Source organism: Alexandromys fortis, unplaced genomic scaffold (genome assembly GCF_014885135.2).
Source record: "Alexandromys fortis isolate MF-2015 unplaced genomic scaffold, M_Fortis_MF-2015_v1.1 scaffold_10, whole genome shotgun sequence".
Taxonomy (NCBI): Eukaryota; Metazoa; Chordata; class Mammalia; order Rodentia; family Cricetidae; genus Alexandromys; species Alexandromys fortis.
Window position 1 is genome coordinate 3,266,838 of NW_026067895.1, and position 20,031 is coordinate 3,286,868.

The 20,031-nt window shown below is 43.9% G+C and overlaps 1 protein-coding gene across 4 annotated transcripts in view; it reads right to left on the reverse strand.

Moving 5' to 3' along the window:
• The window catches only part of Pcsk5 (proprotein convertase subtilisin/kexin type 5), a 411,377-nt gene that overhangs the window by 119,984 nt on the left and 271,362 nt on the right, over window positions 1–20,031 (reverse strand). For 3 of the 4 annotated variants that reach the window (XR_007594733.1, XR_007594738.1, XM_050158819.1), the window contains exons 17-20: window positions 19,082–19,166; window positions 15,191–15,288; window positions 14,630–14,759; window positions 13,818–13,933 (exon numbers count right to left, since the gene is read on the reverse strand). Coding sequence is in view for 2 of the 4 variants with exons in the window: in XM_050158819.1 (XP_050014776.1) it covers window positions 13,818–13,933; window positions 14,630–14,759; window positions 15,191–15,288; window positions 19,082–19,166 (429 nt within the window). In the remaining 2 variants the exon portion in view is untranslated. Of the gene's footprint in view, window positions 1–7,987; window positions 10,620–13,817; window positions 13,934–14,629; window positions 14,760–15,190; window positions 15,289–19,081; window positions 19,167–20,031 lie in introns of those variants that run through there. The other variant, XM_050158830.1, reaches the window with a different exon arrangement.

Below are 20,031 nucleotides of genomic sequence, written 5' to 3' on the forward strand. Positions count from 1 at the left end.
GAATAAATGTAGTGGTTTCAAAAGCACCCAGTTGTCTCGCATTCTGTAGGCTGGCAGTCTGGGCAGTGTGGCCTAGTTGATTCTCTCTTCTGGATTTTACAAGGTTGATGTCAAGGTGCTGGCAGCTTGCGTTCTTTGTAGAGGCTGTGGCCATGACCTGGAGCCAGGTTTCTTCAGGTTCTGGGCAGAGCTCTGGCGGGACCCTTTTCCTGTTGGTGGCGGGTTGTTTTCTGCTTCTAGAGCTAGCTGCATTTCTTGGCTTGTGTCTCATCTTCTGTCATCTTTCTGGCCAGCAGTTGTGGGTCATATTCTTCTCTCTCCTCAGGATTCTCCTCCCCTCCTTGCTTCCCCGTGTCTCTCATGTCCCATTCTTTCACCAGAAGTTTGTGATTCTCTCAATGTTGGGCCCAGCTGGAAAGTTCAGGCCATCTCCCTAGCTCAAGGTCAGTTGCTACCAATCACCTCACCTCAGCTCAGCTCAGCTCAGCTCACCATCTCCTCATCTCTTCATTTCCTTCACAGAAATCGGAGTGTACATTGCACCCTGATTTCTTCTGTACGGTCTCTCTACAGCTGTGAATACAGCAAGCATCTGGTGTGGGGGGTGCGTGTTTAGGATACGGCCGTTTACTCCTGACGGCTAAGCTTCACTGTCGACTTGACGTGGAGTCACCGTGGAAACATACCTTTGGGTGTATCTCTGGGAGTGTTTCCAGGAAGGATTCACTAGGGAGGGAAGACCCATCCTGAATGTCAGGGGCACCATTTCCTCAGCTATCATACCCGACTGCATAAAAAGCAGGAAGCAAGCTCATATCTACATTCATCTCAACTCCTGAATGGAGCCCTCGTGTGAGATGACACTTCATCTTCCTGGTGCCATGGTAACCACGCCTCCTTGAGAGATAAAATAAACCCTTCCTTGGTTGAGTAGCTTTCCCAAGGAATTTTGTCACGGCGACAAGAAAAGGAACTAGCGCACTAAACAGTCCCCACTCCTCTGCTCTGATGGTTCCCACCATAGTGAGGTTTATTCTAAAGCCTTAGTTTCTTCTTTGTGCCGATAGTGTTAGATGCCCTTTCTGGAAAGTGACAGAAACTTCATGAAGTATCTTTCCTCCTTTATAATGTCATGGAGCTCGAGTTGGCAGGGATGGCACTAACGGAGAGGAAACTGAAGATGTCAGGGAAGTAGGGGGATCTGGAACCCACACACGATCAGGATTTAATTATCCCAGTATCCAGGTCATGGTTACTTCTTTATCGTCATTTGTTCAATTATCCACTGAACCCTTCATAGAATTTTTTGTTTACCTATTGATGGAGATCTATCAAGCCTCTGGTCCACGAGACTGCGTTGTCCTTTGTGCACCAAGTTTTCACCCAGAGGATGCTCTGTAGAGAGAATCGCTCCATCGACTGTAGAGAACAAGAGACCTCAAATACAACTGACATGAAGGAGGGACTTTTATGATAGCTCACATGGGAGCAGGGGACAATTAGGAAAGATGTAGGAGACCAAGTTGGAGAGCAAGACAGGAGAATGGGAGTGGGGATCTGATGGAGGAACATTATACACACATGAAAATGCCACAGTGAAACACAAGAATGGAAACATAAGAGAAATAAGGAGACTTAACCTTGCCTGTAAGGGTGACGGAATAAAGAAAAGACTGAGGCCCAGATAACAGGTGTCAGTCAGCATGGCAGACCAACTGGGGTTTATTCAAGCAGGAGAGGTACCTTGTGGGCAAGGTCTAAGGTTCAGGGCGGAATAGAAGGATCCGGGGGAAGGAGAGGGTAGTGATAGACGAGGTTGGTGAAATGGGGCAGGGCAGACCGAGCAAGCTCTTCAAGCTAAAGAAAAGACTCTCGACTAAGGAAGTGGGGGTCTACAGAGGGTGGGGCCCCTTGTTCGGTGTTGAGTTCCTGAAAGTCTGTGGGGACGAGTGTGGAGCTTGAAGAAGGGCAAGGTGACACACATGTTTCCTAACAGGTTTCCCATTGTGATGCCATTTGATGTAGGTGGAGCAGGACTGGAGCAATCAGAGTCGGGAGGCAGAAATGTCTTTCTATGGCTCCGAGGTGGGATCGAGACAGAAGATGGTCAAGGTCATTTTGTTGACTCTCATGATGCTAAGTCAACTGCAAATACATTCCTGTATGTACATAGGCCTTACCCTTTCTTTGATAGTTAAGCTTTTATTGTTTTGTAACTGCTATGATTCAGGAGGCAACAAAAGCCTGCCTGAAAACACCTAGAATTTATCACCCTAGATTTGTTAGCCAGGCTCGCAGGATTTCTGTCATGCTCCCTGCAGCCTGTGATACAATGCCACCAAGGAGCTGCAGGCCACCTCTCTAGTGTGAGCTCATCTGGCCATTGAGTTCTGTTGAGTCCCCTCGCCCTTCATTTGCTGGCTCAAAGCAGCCGTTAGCCTTCTGAGCACTGGAGCAGGTATGCCCTCTTCAGCGCTCTCTCTGAATGATTGCTTCCCAAATACACTGGCGAGAAGCCAAGAGGTGACTTGATGGGGTCCTTCGGCATCAATTAGCCTCTCTCCGGAGGGCTGAAGGCTCTGGAGAAGGGGAGATGGTGAAGATGCATCCTCACTCCAGCTGCCTGCTTACTCTCCCTACTCCTTCCCCTGCACACTCTGTCTGTCACCCCCTGCACAGTCCTTCCAGTGTCCCTGTAAGCTTTGCCTAGACTCTTGTGAGTAGCCTTCTAAGTGTCTCTGACTTACCAAAACCTTGCTTTCCTTTGAGACTCAAATCAAATGCCACACTGCTCTGATGTCTTCTTATTCAGTTATTACACAAATTGTGATTAAACAAAGTATGCCAGACAGATAAAATAGAGTTGTGGACAAGATGGGCAGAGTGGCACCAGTTCTCACGGGATGGACTGACAGCGAACAGGAAAAGGACTCAAGACTGTCATGTGAGTGTAACTGTGGAAAGAGAAAAGTGGGTACGGAAGGAGCTGCTTTGAGATATAATTTTTTTTTAAATCTAAGATCTGGCATCTTGAAGCATAAACACACTGGTTTTGTTTGAAGGACCATAAAGAAAGTTGGTGTGGCCAGAATATGATGCCAAAGGAGAGGGCATCGTGAGGTGAGGGCGCGAAGATCTCAGCCAAGTTCAGGTTTTATTCTGAATAAGTGAGACAAAAACCTGGCAGTCTGGTGTGTGGATGGGACAGGGACAAAAGAGAAGACAGGGGTACAGAAGGAAGGCAGAGAAGCCACTCAAAGGCTCATGGATGGGCAGAAGTGGGCCATCAAGAGAGAGATGTTGGAAGCGCAGTCAGTGGCTTTGCTGTTACGTTGGATTTGGGGTAGAAAAGAGAAGTTCTGAGCAACTGAGTGGGTTTATAATGGCTCTTTACTAAGAAAGGAGAGCTGGAGAGGTGAGTGATGGCGTAAGGTTGAGGTGTCTAAAGTCGATTTTGGATGTGTTAGTTGAGCTGTCTGCCAGATATCTGAAGGGAAATGCCCAAGAGTTAATTGAATCTGTGAAATTTGGTGCAATTAGGAAAAAGGATGTTAGAGGAAGGTTCCTCATGTGTACTGTTGAGTGGTGGGAGATATTTAAGGGTGGAACTTATTGGGAAGCCACTGAGACATGGTCCTCGTCATAAATTAGGATAGTTGTCATGTATTCTAGCTAGTTCTCATGACTGCACCGTTGGAAAAACATGCAAGCCTGCCCTGCCCCTACTTCTCAATGACTCCCTGCGGTTTTTTTTCTATGCTTTAGCAACTCAAGCCATGCCTTCTGCCATGTTGCACTGTAGCAAAGCAATGAAGGTGTGTGTGTGTATGTGTGACTCATAGACCAATGTCATGTTGGGTGAACTCACGAGTTCCCCAAATTGTGCTAAATGAACCTGGTGCTTTTGTAAAGTGTGCAGCCTCAGGTGTTTGGTTATTGAAACAGAGAACAGATCAGTAGAGAGAGTACTTAAAGCAATGAGTCTAAACGCTCCTCGGAGGGAGTGTGGCAAGCAAAGACAGAATTTACATGCTGTTTTCCCGTTTCCTCCTCAGCTGTCAGCTCAGTGTCATCCCAGAGACATGGCCTGGAGAGTAAAGGGAGAATTTCTCCCTCCTCTTCAAGGCAATATATAAGATCCCCGTGGAGCCTACCTGCTCCAACCTCTGGGTGTCCCACACTGTACCAGTCCTTAAGATTCACCGTCATCCTACATTAAACTTAATTGGACATGATTCTTTAAGAGTGGGGTTGCAGTGGACTAGTTTGACACGTTGCAATTCACAGACATTTAATTACAATATCATTTGATTTTGACCTTTGCAGCTTTATTTGTGCGCATTAGCGCCAACTCTATCTGTAACACTTCGCACTATTTTGGGATGCCCTTGGCAAGCGTGTCCAAGGACAAGGGACATCAACACTTCATTGGTAATGCGAGCTTGTGCCTCTGGACTCTCTCAGCGTGCTTCATACCACTTTAAATAGTGTCTCATTACAGTTGAGTGTTTCGTACGTATTGCTCAGTTAGAAGGTCAGTCCGGAGATGGTAAGAACCTCAGAGCCTGGTGTGTCAGAGAGTCATCTACAATTTGGATTTATTTGGGCTTATAAGAAAACAAAAACAAAAAACCAAAACAACAATAACAAAAAAACCAAAGTTCAATGGGTCAGTGTCCTTTCTGTTCTTTCTTGGGAAAAGGCTCCTGCTTCCCTTGCAACGCATGTAACTTGAGCTGAATGTGCTCTGGCACTCTTAAGAAAGGAAGCCATGCGGGCACAAGGGTGAAGTGGTGGCTTGAGTCTGGGCCACACCTTCTATTAGCCATCACTCTCGTGTCAGAAAGTTCATCTCTGTGCTGACTTTTGTGTGGGCCCAATTAAATAAAACCATGCTGGTCTTAAAATAGTACATCCTTAAAGAATATAAAAATACTGACGAGAGTTCAAGATCTTACAATATGAACCTCAGAAAGTTTGTCTGGAATTTTCTAGAAATACCTTTTTTTTTTTTTTTTAAATCAAAACAACCATTGTATCTAAACAATGGCCAACTGGAAGAGATTTTGTTAAGCGAATTCCTCACTAATAATCTACCAAGACCAGACATGGAGGTTCATGCCTACTCACCCAGCACATGGGAAGCTAAGGAATGCTGAGTTTCAGGCCAGCTTAAACTCTGGTGTGAAAGTCTGTCTCAGAAGTTACACTCACTGAGCAAAGGGGGAGAACAGCCAAGTGATTGTCTGCAGTATCCTGGACGAAGAGGACAGGATCCCGTGCCACCACTCCCGCTCTGGGACTCCTGCATAACTGCCTCCTTCTTGCCAAAGAGCTGAATCCGGCTGGATCGTCACCTCTAGTGATGACGAGACGACATGGCTATGTGGATTAGAGTCTCCTGCTAGGTGCCAAGGAGCTCCAACAAGCCACAGTGAAATTCAGTTCGTCTTGGCTATGCCCAGCGGAATATGTCAAAGGCTCTGGAGTGCTCGGAGGAGAACTTTGGATTTTATGGGCTGGCAACCAAAGCATCTGGAAATGGATGTTAACCAGAGAAGAAAGCAGTCTTATATTTTCTGTGCCATGTACATATTCTGCCTTTGGAGCCCGGAGCCCAGAGCCCAGCCTAGCGTACGTGAGGTCAAGCTGTGGCTGGTCTTTGTTTCCACCTGACATTTTGTATTAGGGAACGGAAGGACATAGCATCCAACCAGAGCAGTTTAAGGTTGCCTCCAATCTTTATTGTCGCCCTGCCATCTGCTGGTATCCTGGGTGAGGCTGGGTGATGACTCAAACACTGTGAAGAATGGACCGTTCTGTGTCAGCATCATGGGAGGCTTTCTGTTGGGGACAGTGTGGTGAGTAGGGCTTCTGGATTTCCATACTGAAATGTGCCTAACAGTGTTGATCACTCGAGAGAGAAACTTCAATATAGTAGTCAGAAAGCCAATGGGCTCCTCAAGAGAGAAACTTCAATATAGTAGTCAGAAAGCCAATGGGCTCCCTTCGCTACCAAGTTCATGTCTTGTGACTTCCCAATAAGCTTGGGAGCGGCACCGTGGAGCAAGGGCTTCCACAGTGGGTCTCGAGAACTTTGCAGCTGTAGTTGGGGTGGGACTGGGCAGAGATGGAGTGCCGGCAACAAAGGGAAAGGGGTAGCCATTTCTTGACTCAGTCATTGCAAGTTGAACTACCGCCCTTTGTAGCAATGAACTAGTTGGATTAAAACACATCTTAAACTAATTAGATAAACACATCTTCCTGACCTGAACGTCTCATGTGTGGCAAATTTACTTATAAAGAGGGCCTAGGAGTTAGACAGACTTCCTGATAGGCAGATAGGGAGAGGGACCATGCCTAGGTAATAAGGATAGTGAACTTCCAAGATGGCTAACTTTTTCCATTATCCTCTGGACCTGATACAAAAGTCTGGCAGTTTAAATAAAGGCCTTGTGGGCTGCTGCTTCTTCTTTCTTTTTCTCCTGCAGGTAGGGCCTCTGCTGATGGACTGACTCAACAAGTTCAAGGCTGGATCAAACACATTTATACAACAGTTGTTGGTCAATCAGCAATGCCACATTTCTTCAAACTGGCCAAACTAAATTAGCGAAGACTGTTCAAGGACTTTATTAACTCCAGCCCTCAAGAAGAAGCCTCAAGGCTTCTGGATTCTCAGATCTGCCCTCTGTTTTGTAGATGGTTTTTTTCTTTTTGCCTGCTACATGTGTGTTTCTTCGCCCCTAATAAAAGCCTTCCTCAAACTGATGATTCTCTCTGCTCCTGTTTGCTTGTTTGAGGTTTCTCAAGTTGCAACCTGTTCTGCCTGACATTTCTCCTGCCTTTTAATTCTTTAACTGGCAGAGAAAAACAAACTCGGTCAAGATCTCTGAACCTGACCAAGACCTTTAGACAGTAATAGTAAAAGACTAATTTTACTCCTATCCTGCTCCAGTAATACGACCTTGGCCAGTTCAGCATAAACTTAACTAAATGACCTACCTACAGGATTTGGAACTCATTGCTTTCTGTGGTTGTTAAACTTTATTAGTGTTATTATTAATTTGCCATATCAATTTAGGGTCTATCTATATGTTTTGGTTTCCTTTTGAGCAAACGGGGTAATACATATACTTCATCTCTGTTTTTCTCAGATGCAGGAGAAATGTATTATATTCTCATATTGTATACTACATGTTATGTAGTCACTAAAATTCATTCCCTTTGTCTTCTTATCGGGACTTTGTGATTGTAGAAGCTCTTTCTTATACCCATATGTATTCTCTGAATCTTAAATCTGGTTGGAACTCACCTTGCTTTTTTTGCTAATTTTTTATGCTCAAATGGCAAGTAATGAACCACAAGGGTAGTGACTGCATCTCAAGCAGGGTCCACAATAATATACATCCACTGATCATTTTAGCTCATTTTTTCATTCCCACCGAGTGCTATGCCTCAGAGATTTCTGTTGGACAAATTCATCCCTTAGGTGTTCTGGGCTATCCACTGCCGAATTTATACAAAAATGTCAGCAAACTGAACCTTTCTTTTCCACAGTCTTTATACTCGCTTCATCTTTGCTCCCACCCCTACACACCACACATACACACACACACACACACACACACACACACACACACACACACACACACTGCAGAATGCAGAATTGACTCCGCTACCTTCCATCCTGGAGACTTGGTAGCTACAACTGGACAGAAACTGTGCCAAGTTTAATAGGTATTTTTAGTTATGTTCTTCCTGAAAATGAGATTTAACATGCATTGCTGTCCAAATGTCACCTGCTCTGTGTGTCGTTTCCTCCTCCCTTTTGTTCATGTCTACCTCTCTTCTCTTCTTTGTTTATGTGTACTTAGACACTTCATTCACACCCACTGCTCCTCCACATCTACTTCAGTATGGAAGCAGAGACCTTTCTCATCAACTAAGCTTTTCAGAGATGTTTACACATGGGTATGAAGAGATCAAATAAACAGGAACTTAGGTTAATTTAATAGAAAAAATAAAATATGGAATAACATTGATTTTGGCCAGTATCAATTACAACTGTTCTATATTTTACAAAAAAAAAAAACAACTGAACATTTTACACATGTACAGTATTTCTCAGTAAAGTGGATTTGGATTTAACAACAGGTCACTATTAAGTAGTGAATTAAAGATCAAAAGACAAAAGAAAACAGGAAATAGGACTTTTGTCTCCAGAGGGTAAGAGCATTTGTCACGTCTCCATACTTTGTGCTATCCATTACATATACTCATGAATATATATATATTTATACATAATATATAACATTAACGTAAACTTTGAAAGCATTATATTCTAATTGATAATGTCATGTAGATAAATGAGGCAGGAATGAACTAGTAGCTAAACCGGTGTTTCCGTGATGTGCCCCCTGCACTGTCAGTGGGATGGAACACACGGAGGTGGACCCCAGGGAATTTGTTGTCTTATCAGTGGCTAACGTGTCTAAGGACAAAGACTCCAGTTTGATCTCTTGTATCATCGGGATCTTGTGCCTTTAACCGTATAGATCTGCCTAATCAACCAGATTCCGTTAACAGTATAGACCTGCCTAATCAACTGATTTCTTCACAGGCAAATTTAGTTTTTGCCTCTGCTTGGCTTGTGTTTACATCTGTTCATTTAAAGAATGTGCATTCAAATGTGAAAAGAATCATTCATCGTGACCAGGATTCCCTTTGTTCTTCGAGTCAGAAGAGCCTAAAGTGTTCTAAAGAAGAAAAGTTGCCCAGTTCCTTAGTTACCAATGAATCATGTGACTCAGTAGCATGACAATGCTATTGAAGGGTTCAACAGGCTGATTATTCCTTATCTATCTGCAGCTAGAAGTGAACTCGGCTGTCTAGGGAGATCATCAGGGCATGTGGCTTACTACCTGTTTGTGTGAGCAGGGACTTTAGCATCTACATCCCAGCTCACCTCTCTCCTCTTAGCACTGAAGTCCCGGCATCTCAGAAGTGTAGCTTTCCAGAACATAGAGCCTGAAGGTGCCTGGTCAGGCTACAGGTAAATGAGGTCACCATGGAGATTTGGTAGGAGAAAGGAAGGAGCTTGAAATCAGTTACTCTCGGAGGAAGTGTAAAAAGGTATGTTAGGTTTCATCCTTTTCCACCACAGATTCAAGCTGTTTCTCTATCGTTCAGTATTCTAGATGCCCTGAAATGTTTGAGTCACAAAAAAACCAGTGAACGCATTGTGAATCAGACAAACAGATAGAGCAACCCCAGCTTGGTGACATTCAGCGGACAGGTACAGAAGAACATGGCCTTAGCTACAGGAGGACTGGAGAGGGAGAAGGGACAGAACCAAGAGGGTACAACCGAGCCACCCACATTCAATCTCCAGTTTCGTTCTCTGACAACGGCCAGGATGAGACAGCTCGGAATCAGCACCATTGAAAGACTCGGCTCCACCAGTGTATGCATGAGCTTAAATAGTATTTAAATAAACTCCATTTCTTAAAATGTACAGGACCTCTGAGAAGCTTTTGACCACAAGAAGAAATCCCCTGCATGCTGTCTCAACAGTCTCAAAGGCTTCCCTCTGTGACAGATGGAATTTCTGACGACAGTTAAAGAAAATGCTACGGGGGCAAAGACGAGATAGCACCAAAGGGTTATACAGGGCCTGCAGAATGACACTCTGGGCTCCAGGAGACCTGGGTCAGCCTCAGCCCTTCTGGGCATCACGCGCCTCTACCATCCGTTCGAGTCTACGGAGCAATCCATTTTACCAGCTGTGTGAAAAGTAACCCGGCGGACAGTGTTTGGAAAGTCGGTGGCAGAAAGTCTACCTGACGAGGCCAATGGAGCAGACTTATCAGGAGGGAAAAGTGCAGAAAACCAGCACACAACATACAAAGCCAGTCACGTGTGGGAAGGATCACAGTGGAACCGTGGAACGCAAAGACGAGGACACTGGACACACTCTGTGGGATCTTCTCAGTACCCTACGGTACAGTTTCCGGTCGTTTTCCCCAAGCCGCAGGCTCAGTACGGAAAAATGACCCATGCAAAAGTTGTCTGTTCGTTCTATGTATGCGCTTGTGATGTTTTTGGGAAAAATGTATTTTCAGTCATTTGAAAGGAGAAACGAGAGTGAATGAAAAGGAATAAAATGGACCTTCAAACCAGGGCAGGAAATCAAATCATTACTTTAACTTCAAATTTTGGCATCAGATACTTTGGTTATACAATACTGTCTCTGTGATTCTGGCTGTTTAACACTAAACATCCAGTTTTAAAAGGTAGGCTTGTTGTAGGTTTATTTATTTGTTTTCTTTTTAAGTTTTGACAAAACAGTTCACCATCTCCCTGCACAAACTTGAGAGAGAGAGAGAGAGAGGAAAAAAAAGATAGCAAGAAAGAGAGAGGTGCTTTGCATTTTTTGGCTTTTTTTTTCTCTTTAATAATATGGAATAATCTCTAGGTCTACAGGAACGAGGACTAGGCGGCTGCTCAGCCTTGGAATGTACATGTTTTGCAGCACAGCTGTTGTAGAACTTTCCGCTGACACAGATTGTTCTTTTTCACAAGCATACAGAAGCCTCCTTCCGCCCAGGACTCTTCCGTGGCTTTTCCGGAAGTCAGCAAGAGAGAGGGGGGGTGGAGTCGAGAGCAGCAGGACACACGGAGGGAGGTTTTTTGATTGGCCAAAGAGGTAGATTTGGGGGGGGGGTTGGAAGAGGTTCATTCAGGAGCAGTCAACAGGGAGGGAATTTGGTCCACCCAGAGTGATTTTCAGTCAACAGCAGGGTTTTCAAGGAGAAATTTTGCAGTCCAGCAGTAAATGTGATTGGTATCCATTTGTGAAAGGAAAAAGAGATTGGAAAAAAAGAATACATTAGAAATCAATAATATCACAGGCAAGAACTTTTCTTCTCAGAAGTATCTAGAGCAGAAAATACACGGCCACTTGTACCATATTTCATTGACTCTAAGACACAAGGTTTAAGGTTCACCCTTATTTCAGGATCACAGAGGTAATAAGACTCACACTGTGATACCGTGCTCTGGTAGCAACTGGAACTTTAATTTTATTAACAGCGTGTGATATAACGCTCTGCGTGTAGTACTTTGGTGTTGCTCATTTGAGTGGTTGTTAAATGACACATGAAAACCAGGAGGCCTCAAGCTTCATTCAACTGATGCACATGTCTGTGGCTAAGTCTCCAGTCTAGGCAGTGCCACTTAACCCCCATCAGATAGATCTGATTTCTGTGACGCTAAACTGCAAAAGGATTGTCTTAGAATCATGGAAACATGACAGTTGAAAAGGAGCAGACAGCAGTCTCTAAGAGCATTTGCCACGTAACTGAAGGCTCGAAAACCCTCGTTCCTCATCAGGCCTGGAAGTGGCCTCTCTGTGAACTACGACTCTCAATGACGCTTTCCTCTAACCAAGCTGCCATTTGGTATAACTTAGCCTGTGTTCAGCATGGCTTAGCAAGGGTGAGTGCATCATTAGCTTTAGGTGCCTTGTACCAGATGCTAGAGGAGAAAACTTCAAGGTCCCGCGCCTGTCAATCACTTAAGTCTTCCTCAGGAACCTGTGTACTGACTTGAAAAAGAAAGGACTGGTTGTATTCCAGTATAAAGGAACCATGTTTTTACAGTCAGGCAGGAGGGCACGTGCTGGCAAACGAAAGCCGATGCTTAGACGGCTCTGGTGCCCCTAACTGCAGGTTTCTTCCCCTAGAGTGGTAAACTGAGAATTAGCCCTGGCAGGACCTAGAAGCAAAGTGGGGTGGGCTGAGCCTATCCTGCTACACCACCTGTCCATCAGACACACGATGAAGATGGCAGCTACCCAGATGCTTCGAGGAAACAAAAGCACAAATGTACTTGTATCTGTGTCCTCGTGTGCTCCCGTCCTGCCATGTCCTTTAGAGGTTCCTAATAGTGAGCTGCGGGAAAACCACACAGGGTCAAGTGTCTTCTCCCTCACTTTGTGTGGCAGGGAAGAAGCCCCAGATCTGGATACAGCATACAGCATACAGACGCCTAATTCCATGCCCTGTCAGGCACAGTGCTGGCTGCCTTTCCCTAGGGCTGTAGTCCTGTGACCAAGACTATTCTAAATGTAGTCTCCGAAGACATGTTGAACGATAGATCAAATATGATTGATTTCCCTACTGAGATACGTGTAAAGTTTAGGTCCAATGTTCAGGCATGAATTACTATATAGAAAATCAAGATTCGGTAATGTTGGTATTGGAATAATTGAAATATGCTGAATTGACAGGTGCCAAGATGGTAGGGGAAATGGCTCCTTAGACCAGGTTGAAAATTAGAAACATATGGGCTGGAGAGATGGCTCAGTGGTTAAGAGCATTGCCTGCTCTTCCAAAGGTCCTGAGTTCAATTCCCAGCAACCACATGGTGGCTCACAACCATCTGTAATAGGGTCTGGTGCCCTCTTCTGGCCTGCAGGCAGACACACAGACAGAATATTGTATACATAATAAATAAATAAATATTAAAAAAAAAAAGAAAATTAGAAACATGTAAAAGTTTCTGAAAATATCCATGTCATACTCCACCCCGCACAGTCCAATCAGAATCTTTGGGGATGGTGTGGGTCCCAGAGTTTTGGACAAAAACCGCTAATGGCAAGGAAAGCAGACTGGCCCCACACTTGGAAGCCGGTAAGTTCGAGGCTTCGTCTGCCATTTTCTGGCGTCACATCTTGGGTTTTCTGCTGGAAGACTGGATTAGTTCCTAGCTTTGCATACCTCATGAAACACTCTGATATCATTTGACTAGGATTCAAATATCAAAGTAATGAAAAATCCAAATAATCAGAGAGTGGAAAATGTTAGGGAATATTTTCAGGATTAAATACAATGTCCAACAATTTATAAAACACAGGACTTAAAAGATATTGATGCAAAATGTTTACTGATCAAGAGAGGGTATAAGGCTTTATGTATGAGGTACCAAAAAAAATCTTGAAAAGTTCCATGTCACAAAAAACTGGAAAGAAACAATTAAAAATCCAACGAACCAGAGAAGGCTACATACATCATAAAAATAAGATATTTTGCAAAGAAAGACTCTATGGAGACAGTATAAAAAAAGGTTTCAGGGCGGGCAGGGTGGTGAGGGGAAGAACACAGGGATTTTTGGGGTAGTTAAACTATCTTGTGTGATGTGATAATGGCAGGCACGTGCCATGTATGCTTGCTCAAACACAATGAATGTTTGGTGCCCAAACGCATGCTAATGAAAGCCATGGACTTAGATGACAGCGATGTGGCAGATCTAACCCTGTGCTGTGGGGTTTTGAGAGTGGGGAAGGCTAGGCTATGCACACGTGTAGGTTGGAGTACAAAGGCAATCTCTAACATATGCTCAGTTTTTCTAGGAAGGGAAAGCTGCCTTGAAAAATTGTTTATTAATTAAAACAGCTAACTGGAACTATCTTGGGATTGCAGGTGATTTATTTCTTCCCAAAATTAAAAAAAGAAAAATAAAGAGAAACAAAGCAGGGTGTGGTGGCACATGCTTACAGTCCTAGGGACTGACGCAAGAGGATCATGAGTTTGAGGTCAGCCTCAGCCATACAGTAAGAGTCTATCTTCAAGCAATAACAAAATAATACAAAGCAACAGGACCCAGCAAGCGTGTACATTCAAGGTGAGTGAATGGCAATAAGATACTGAGAACAGCCTGTTAAAAACATGCTTATTAGGTTCTCTATTAAAACAGAAATACGTTAGCCTGTAAAGTGGAGAGTTCACAGATCAAATCCCATAGCTAGTTGTACTCACCATCCTTGCAGATGGCTCCCATCTGACACATTCCCAAGTCTAAAAGATATCCACTGGGGCAGCTGGAACAGTTCTTGAAGCCCGGGCCACTGCATGTCAAACAGCTGTTGTCACATCTATGGGCAAAACACACAACTTATTAAATCTCTTATTCATCTGCATGGGGGAAGGTACATTTACCATCAAGCTCTTAGTGATTTAAAACTAATTCTTCCTTTGAAGATAACAAAAAGCCCTTTCCTTATAGGTTTGATCACATTAGAGGAAACATGGCCGGTAGACACTGGTGCCCAAGGGGGCAAAGCATGTCTCAGACATAGAAGTGTTATTTTAAAAGCTCTAGGGTATGTGTGAGGGGGAACTGGGGTTGTGGATATGTCTAATTTGGTAAGGTTCAGATCCTTAGTACTAATGTCAAAATGCAGGTGTGGGGTTGTGCCTCTAGAATCCTAGCACTGGGAAGGGACATAGGTCCTGGAGGCTTGTGCTTGACCATCTGGTCAAACTGGTGAGTGATCTTATCTCAAAAAAATAAAAGGTCAGTGGAGGTAGACACTGGACGCTGACCTCTGGCCTCCAGGCACCTACCACACACACACACACACACACACACACACACACACACACACACACACGTTAACGGTGGTCCTGAGGCATTCAAAACACCAGTTAACAGAACCAACTCTGCAGGCCAGTGTCTGAAGGAAACTGACCGAACTGTACTTTATCATTACAAAGTCTCAGTTTTCTCATCTCGTGGGAAGGCAGTCCTGCGGGGATATCAAGGCTAGGGTCAGAGCAGACGGACTTACCTCTTGCAAGATTTGTATCCGCTATCTGAATTATGGTCCAAATAGTAACTCACACTGCAGCTCTGTACACATCGCCCCTCTTCCATGACGTAACCCTCAGTGCAGTTAATGCACCCGTCTGCTCCGGCCCCTTCAGTGCAAGACACATGCAAGAAACAGGAAAGAAAAAAAAACCCTCAGAAGAGGCTGAAGTATGGAATTCCATAGAAGTCTGTGAAAACCACACCCATCTACCACCATCTTAAGCCATGACGTTATAGTCCCCTTTCTTACTTTCCTTCAGTGGGGTTTGGAAGGACTCTTGTGTTTTTAACTGAGTCTATTTGCCAAGAACACCTGTTCTTCCAAGCAGAAGATGCCACTGTGATACTTAAGTTTCCCCGTGAGGACAAGGTGCTGACGACTGGCTTTTTGTGAGAACTGGTGCACGATTATCAGGAGACATGTGGCCTTCTACACTCACTTGGAACATATTGAGTGTTACACGAAAGATGGCTAGGGCCAAATAAAACCAAAGCCACAAGGAGGAAAATAAAATAAGGGGGGAGTAGGAGACGGTACCGGCACAGGCAGCACAGAAACGGTGACAGGGCTGGCAATCGTGGCCATTGAAGAACTGTCCATCCTCACAGGTGACCGAACAGCGGGATCCCTGAAGACTGCGAGAAACAGAGACAACCCATAAACAGACTGTTGACCTATGACAAAGTGACAGTGAGACACAAGACTCCATATGTAACAGGTACAATCTCTGCTCAGAGACCAGAGAGCTGCCAGACAAAGAAAATGGCTCTAGACCTTTCTTGGCACTTAACCCGGCATATTTCAACCCTACTCAGGATCTAACAGAGTCTTAAAAAGTATTGGCAAAGGACTGGAAAGATGGCTCAGTGGTTTAGAGCACCGGCTCTTGCAGAGCAACCGGTTTGGGTTCCCAGCGCCCATAAGACTGCGTACAACCTTCTTCTGATACCTTCTTCTTGCCTCTGTGGGTAGGTGTGCATGTGGTACAGACAGAACACTCGAACCCATAAAGAACAACAAAAACTCTGACTGGCTGCAACATCTTATTACAGCTTTGCCATCTTCTGTTGCCTCATTCACTTCAGTCACTCTGATGAACAATCAGCAAAACACAACTGTGCAGACATCTTGACTTTCTTTGGTTGTATTAGTGTTTAGTTTTTCCTGGAGGTATCTCTACAACATTAATGAAATTACTACTTCTCTAGCTATGACTATGAGACATATCTAAGTTTCTACAATATAAAATAAAAATGTAAGCATTTTCTTCTTTAAATTTCTGTCAGCTATGACATGGCTCATAGCCTAAATTTTAATTAATTATCTAACTAATTAATTAATTTTTTGAGACAGGTTCTCATGCAGCCTATCCTGGCCTTGAATTTATTAGCTATGTAACTGAGAATGACCTTCTGGCCTTTGGGACGACAGGTGCATGTCACGGCACCAAGCTTACAGTTTGAATCCTAAACTTAAAAATATAAAGAGAATGTATATTATTTCATATAAAAAATCATGGAATGGAAATTGAAAGAGAGTGGGTGTAATCTCTGTGATCAAATTAATTCTATTGGACAATGTGTAATTATGAAACACGGTCAAATGGTTTCTACTTTTTAATATTCTGTATTGCTCCAATTTATATCCTACTTGGCTGCTTTGTATATGGGTTATATTAATTTTGAAAACTAAAATTTACTTCACCCTCTACTCATTCAAGAAACTGGGGAAGTCCAAAAATAAAGCAGCTGAAGAAAAGAATCATAAACACTCCTGTTAGCACTTTAATTATTTTCTTTTTGGATTTTAGGCAAAGGCATTTCCTTGTACTTGTTCTTAGCTACTTCTCAGGTCTTCTGAGATCACATGGTCAGCCCAGAAGCACCTAGGAAGGAGCCTCGATGTGACAAAGGGCAGCTTCACCAAAAGTGCATGACATTCTCAGGGCTTGCTGGCCTGTTGTCAACCAGGTTCTCACTGTCTTCCTCCAGCTCTACAGAAAAGCATAGTTGCATCAAATGGATCCTTTTGTGGAATGAAATAAGGACCACTCGAAATAAAGTACCACAGTTTTGGAAAAGATGCCTTGGCTCTCTAAGAAAGAACAGCGTTCTGAACTTGGCTTGCATTCAGGAGGAGACAGAGGCTGCACTGTGTAGGAACTGATGAAGAAAGAGGCGGGCCACTGAACCCTGAGTGGTCAGCTGCTCTCAAAACACGGTCATCTGAGACCCACTGGCCCAGTTCACGGCTGCCTCCATTCCTTCTGGAATAAATGGGCTAGCTCAGGTCCGGGCTAGGCCAGTTCAGGGATGCCTCTATTCCTTCTGGAATAAACTGGCTAGTTCAGGTCCAGGCCAACCACTCAGCTACTGAGCTCTTGAGGTGGGAAATGAAATTTAAATTTCCATTCAGTTTTTATTAATTTATATCTATGTTTGAAAAAAAAGCTATACTAGATTCAGTTATTGCAAACTTCTCAGCACATTTGGAATATGGTGGCTTTATAAAATTTGCTCTCTCAATTAGATTTAAAAGCATCTTAATACAGAGATTTCCCATAAACATTATTAAGTCTTAAACATATGTTAAGAACTTATATACCAGACTTCAGAGACTTAATAAGACAATAAAGGATGTAGAGTAGCTCACAAATAGTTTCCTTTTACGTTGGCCACATGTTGTAACGATAATATTTGGATATACTGGGCTAAGTGAAGTATTTTATTGAAATCATTTCCCTTATAGCTTTTCACCCCGCTTAATACAGCTACGGGCACATTTGCAGTTCCATACATGGCCCTCACATTTCTGCTGTGCGTTCTGCTTTAACTTACTCCATAAACTGTTCTCTGAGAAAAAAATTAAGAACTAATTACGTACCAGATGTAAGCAGTTCATAAACGCCATCAGACTTTACAAAGTAGAGGCTACTTTTACCATTTTATAATGAGAACAATGGAAGGCAGCAGCGGTTAAGTGACTTGCCCGAAATCACAGTTAATAAATGGCCGAAGAGGATTTCTACTGCACCATTTCCCTGTTCCTTTATGAAGAATTAAGTGGGGGACAGGAGAAATGGCTCAGTTGGTACAAGCACTGGCTGTTCTTCCAGAGGACCCAGGTCTGATTCCCAGCATCCACTTGGCAGCTCATCACTGTCTATAACTCAGGCTCAGGGGATCTGGTGCCCTTTTCTGGCCTCCATAGACACCAGACACATACATGGTGGACTAATATACATACGGAAAAATACATATGCATAAAATAAAAATTAAAAAGAAGAATCAGGAAGTTGAGTGGACTTGTATTTATCAAGATTATCAAGTACTGAGCAGCAAGGCTCTAAGTTACTAAGAGCGTTTATGGAAACAAAGAAGAACGACACAGGCAATGGATAGGTGTAAGCTATGTCCCCACACTGATGAGTGCCCGGGGTACCAGCCTGGTAACTGCCTACACTATGCTCCTTCACTTTGGATCACACATGGATGGAGTGAAATACTCTGCCACTACCGAAAGGAATCCACTGTCGAGTGCCACCTCCACACAAAGCCAGAGCCCTGCACAGGACTCTGCATAAAAGCGGCTGATCTTGTCCTCAGGACAGAGGCTTCACGATCGTTTGCGCTGCAGATTGTTCTCTTACGGTCTACCGAATATCCGCTTTGGCCACGAGCAAGCCATCAACTGGAGGAAAACACCTCCTGGTGTTAAATCTGTGTGCGCACCGCAGATAGTCTAATGGAACTGAACCTGAGGTACTTAAGATAAGCGAATGGCGGGGTGTGTGGAGAGAAAGAATAAAGATAAGAGAATAACTTTCCACCACTGAGAATTGAATCAGGCAGATTAAAGAGTATTTACTGGCACTATCTGCCCAGTCATTCTTGACTAGCACAATGTAAGTCAAAATGGATAAGGGATGCTTCTCAAGTGGTCATTTTACTTTTATCCGAGCCATCTTTCTTTTACAATTTTAATTTTTTTTGTAGATTTATTTATTTTGTGTGTTTGTTTCAACTCCATGCATGTATGTGAACCATGTGGCTGCCTTGTGCCTGTGGAGATCAAAAGAGGGCATTGGAGCTCCTGGAACTGGAGCTACCATGTAGGGGCTGGGGCTCGATCCCCAGGTCAGTTGCAAGAATAGCAAGTGCTCTTTACTGCTGAGCCATCTCTCTAGCCACCAAATCTTCTTTACAGAGAATTTACTTGGTATATAATCCTTCCTTAGCCAAGATAGCATCCCATTTCTTCCCATCTAATTGTTGAAATAATCCAAATAACAGGGAAGCGCTTCAGTCAGGGTGAAGCCTAGGGCAGATGGAAGAGAACGGTTTACGTGCTGACTCTCACGGTTTCTGTCAGCCTCACTCGGCACAGGTCCCTGACGGCGGTGTCTCTCGCTGGATCTCACCCTCTTACCTTAACCCGCCCTTGCACTCGGTGCAGTTGTGGAATCCGGTGCACGTCTTACAGTTCTCACTGCATTTCTCACAAACGTTCTTCTCTGTCGAAAAGCAAGGAAGCACAGGCATATGTCAGTCAACCGCATTCCATAGGGAATGGAGATGTTCCTGTGTAGACTCATGCGCCCTCTCCTGCCTAAGGGCTCATCTGGAGGCTGCATTGAGAAGTTTAGGCAGCTGATGGCATGAACTGTTACCCCAGGAAGCACCAGGCACTCGTATGGCAAGATGCGGACGACTGTGGGAACTCTCAGCTGAAAACGTTACAGTTCTTACTTCTTCCAGATCTCTTTTCAAAGCAGGGTTTCCTGGCTCGACAACAGGAAATCTCCTTCAGGAAGTGAGGGCAATTTTGCTATGTGATGAAGGCAATGCTGTGGACATGGGGTGTCGGGCCTTCTTGCTCAAGGCTTTTAGGACCATCTGGTGAGCGTGGCAGAAAAGGAATTGGACACTGAAGATTTCATGTGTCACCTCAAACAGTGCCATGGAATGGATGTAAAAAGATTTTGTTCCAATAACACCTATGTTCTGTCGAAGTGTATTAGTCTGAATGCATACACCATAAATTTTCATATTCAATAACAAACCCAGGTCCACACTGCAAAAGCCCAGCAAACATGATGGCTTTATTATGAAAAATAGTGACTTGGCATATTAATAAAAGTCTTTTAGCTTTGTTAAATTTTTGCTGAAAATTGAGTACATGCTTTGTTAAGCCAAAAGGCAATAATAATATCTGTCTACCTGTCTATTTGTCCATCTGTTCATCCACCCATCTGTCCGTCCATCCTCCCACCCAATGTTGTTCACAGTGTTCTCCTCTCTCTGCTCTTTCAGTGCTGATGTTCATCGAGGTTCCATGGAGATGGATTCCCATATGGACCTACTGGGTATTCTGTGTCT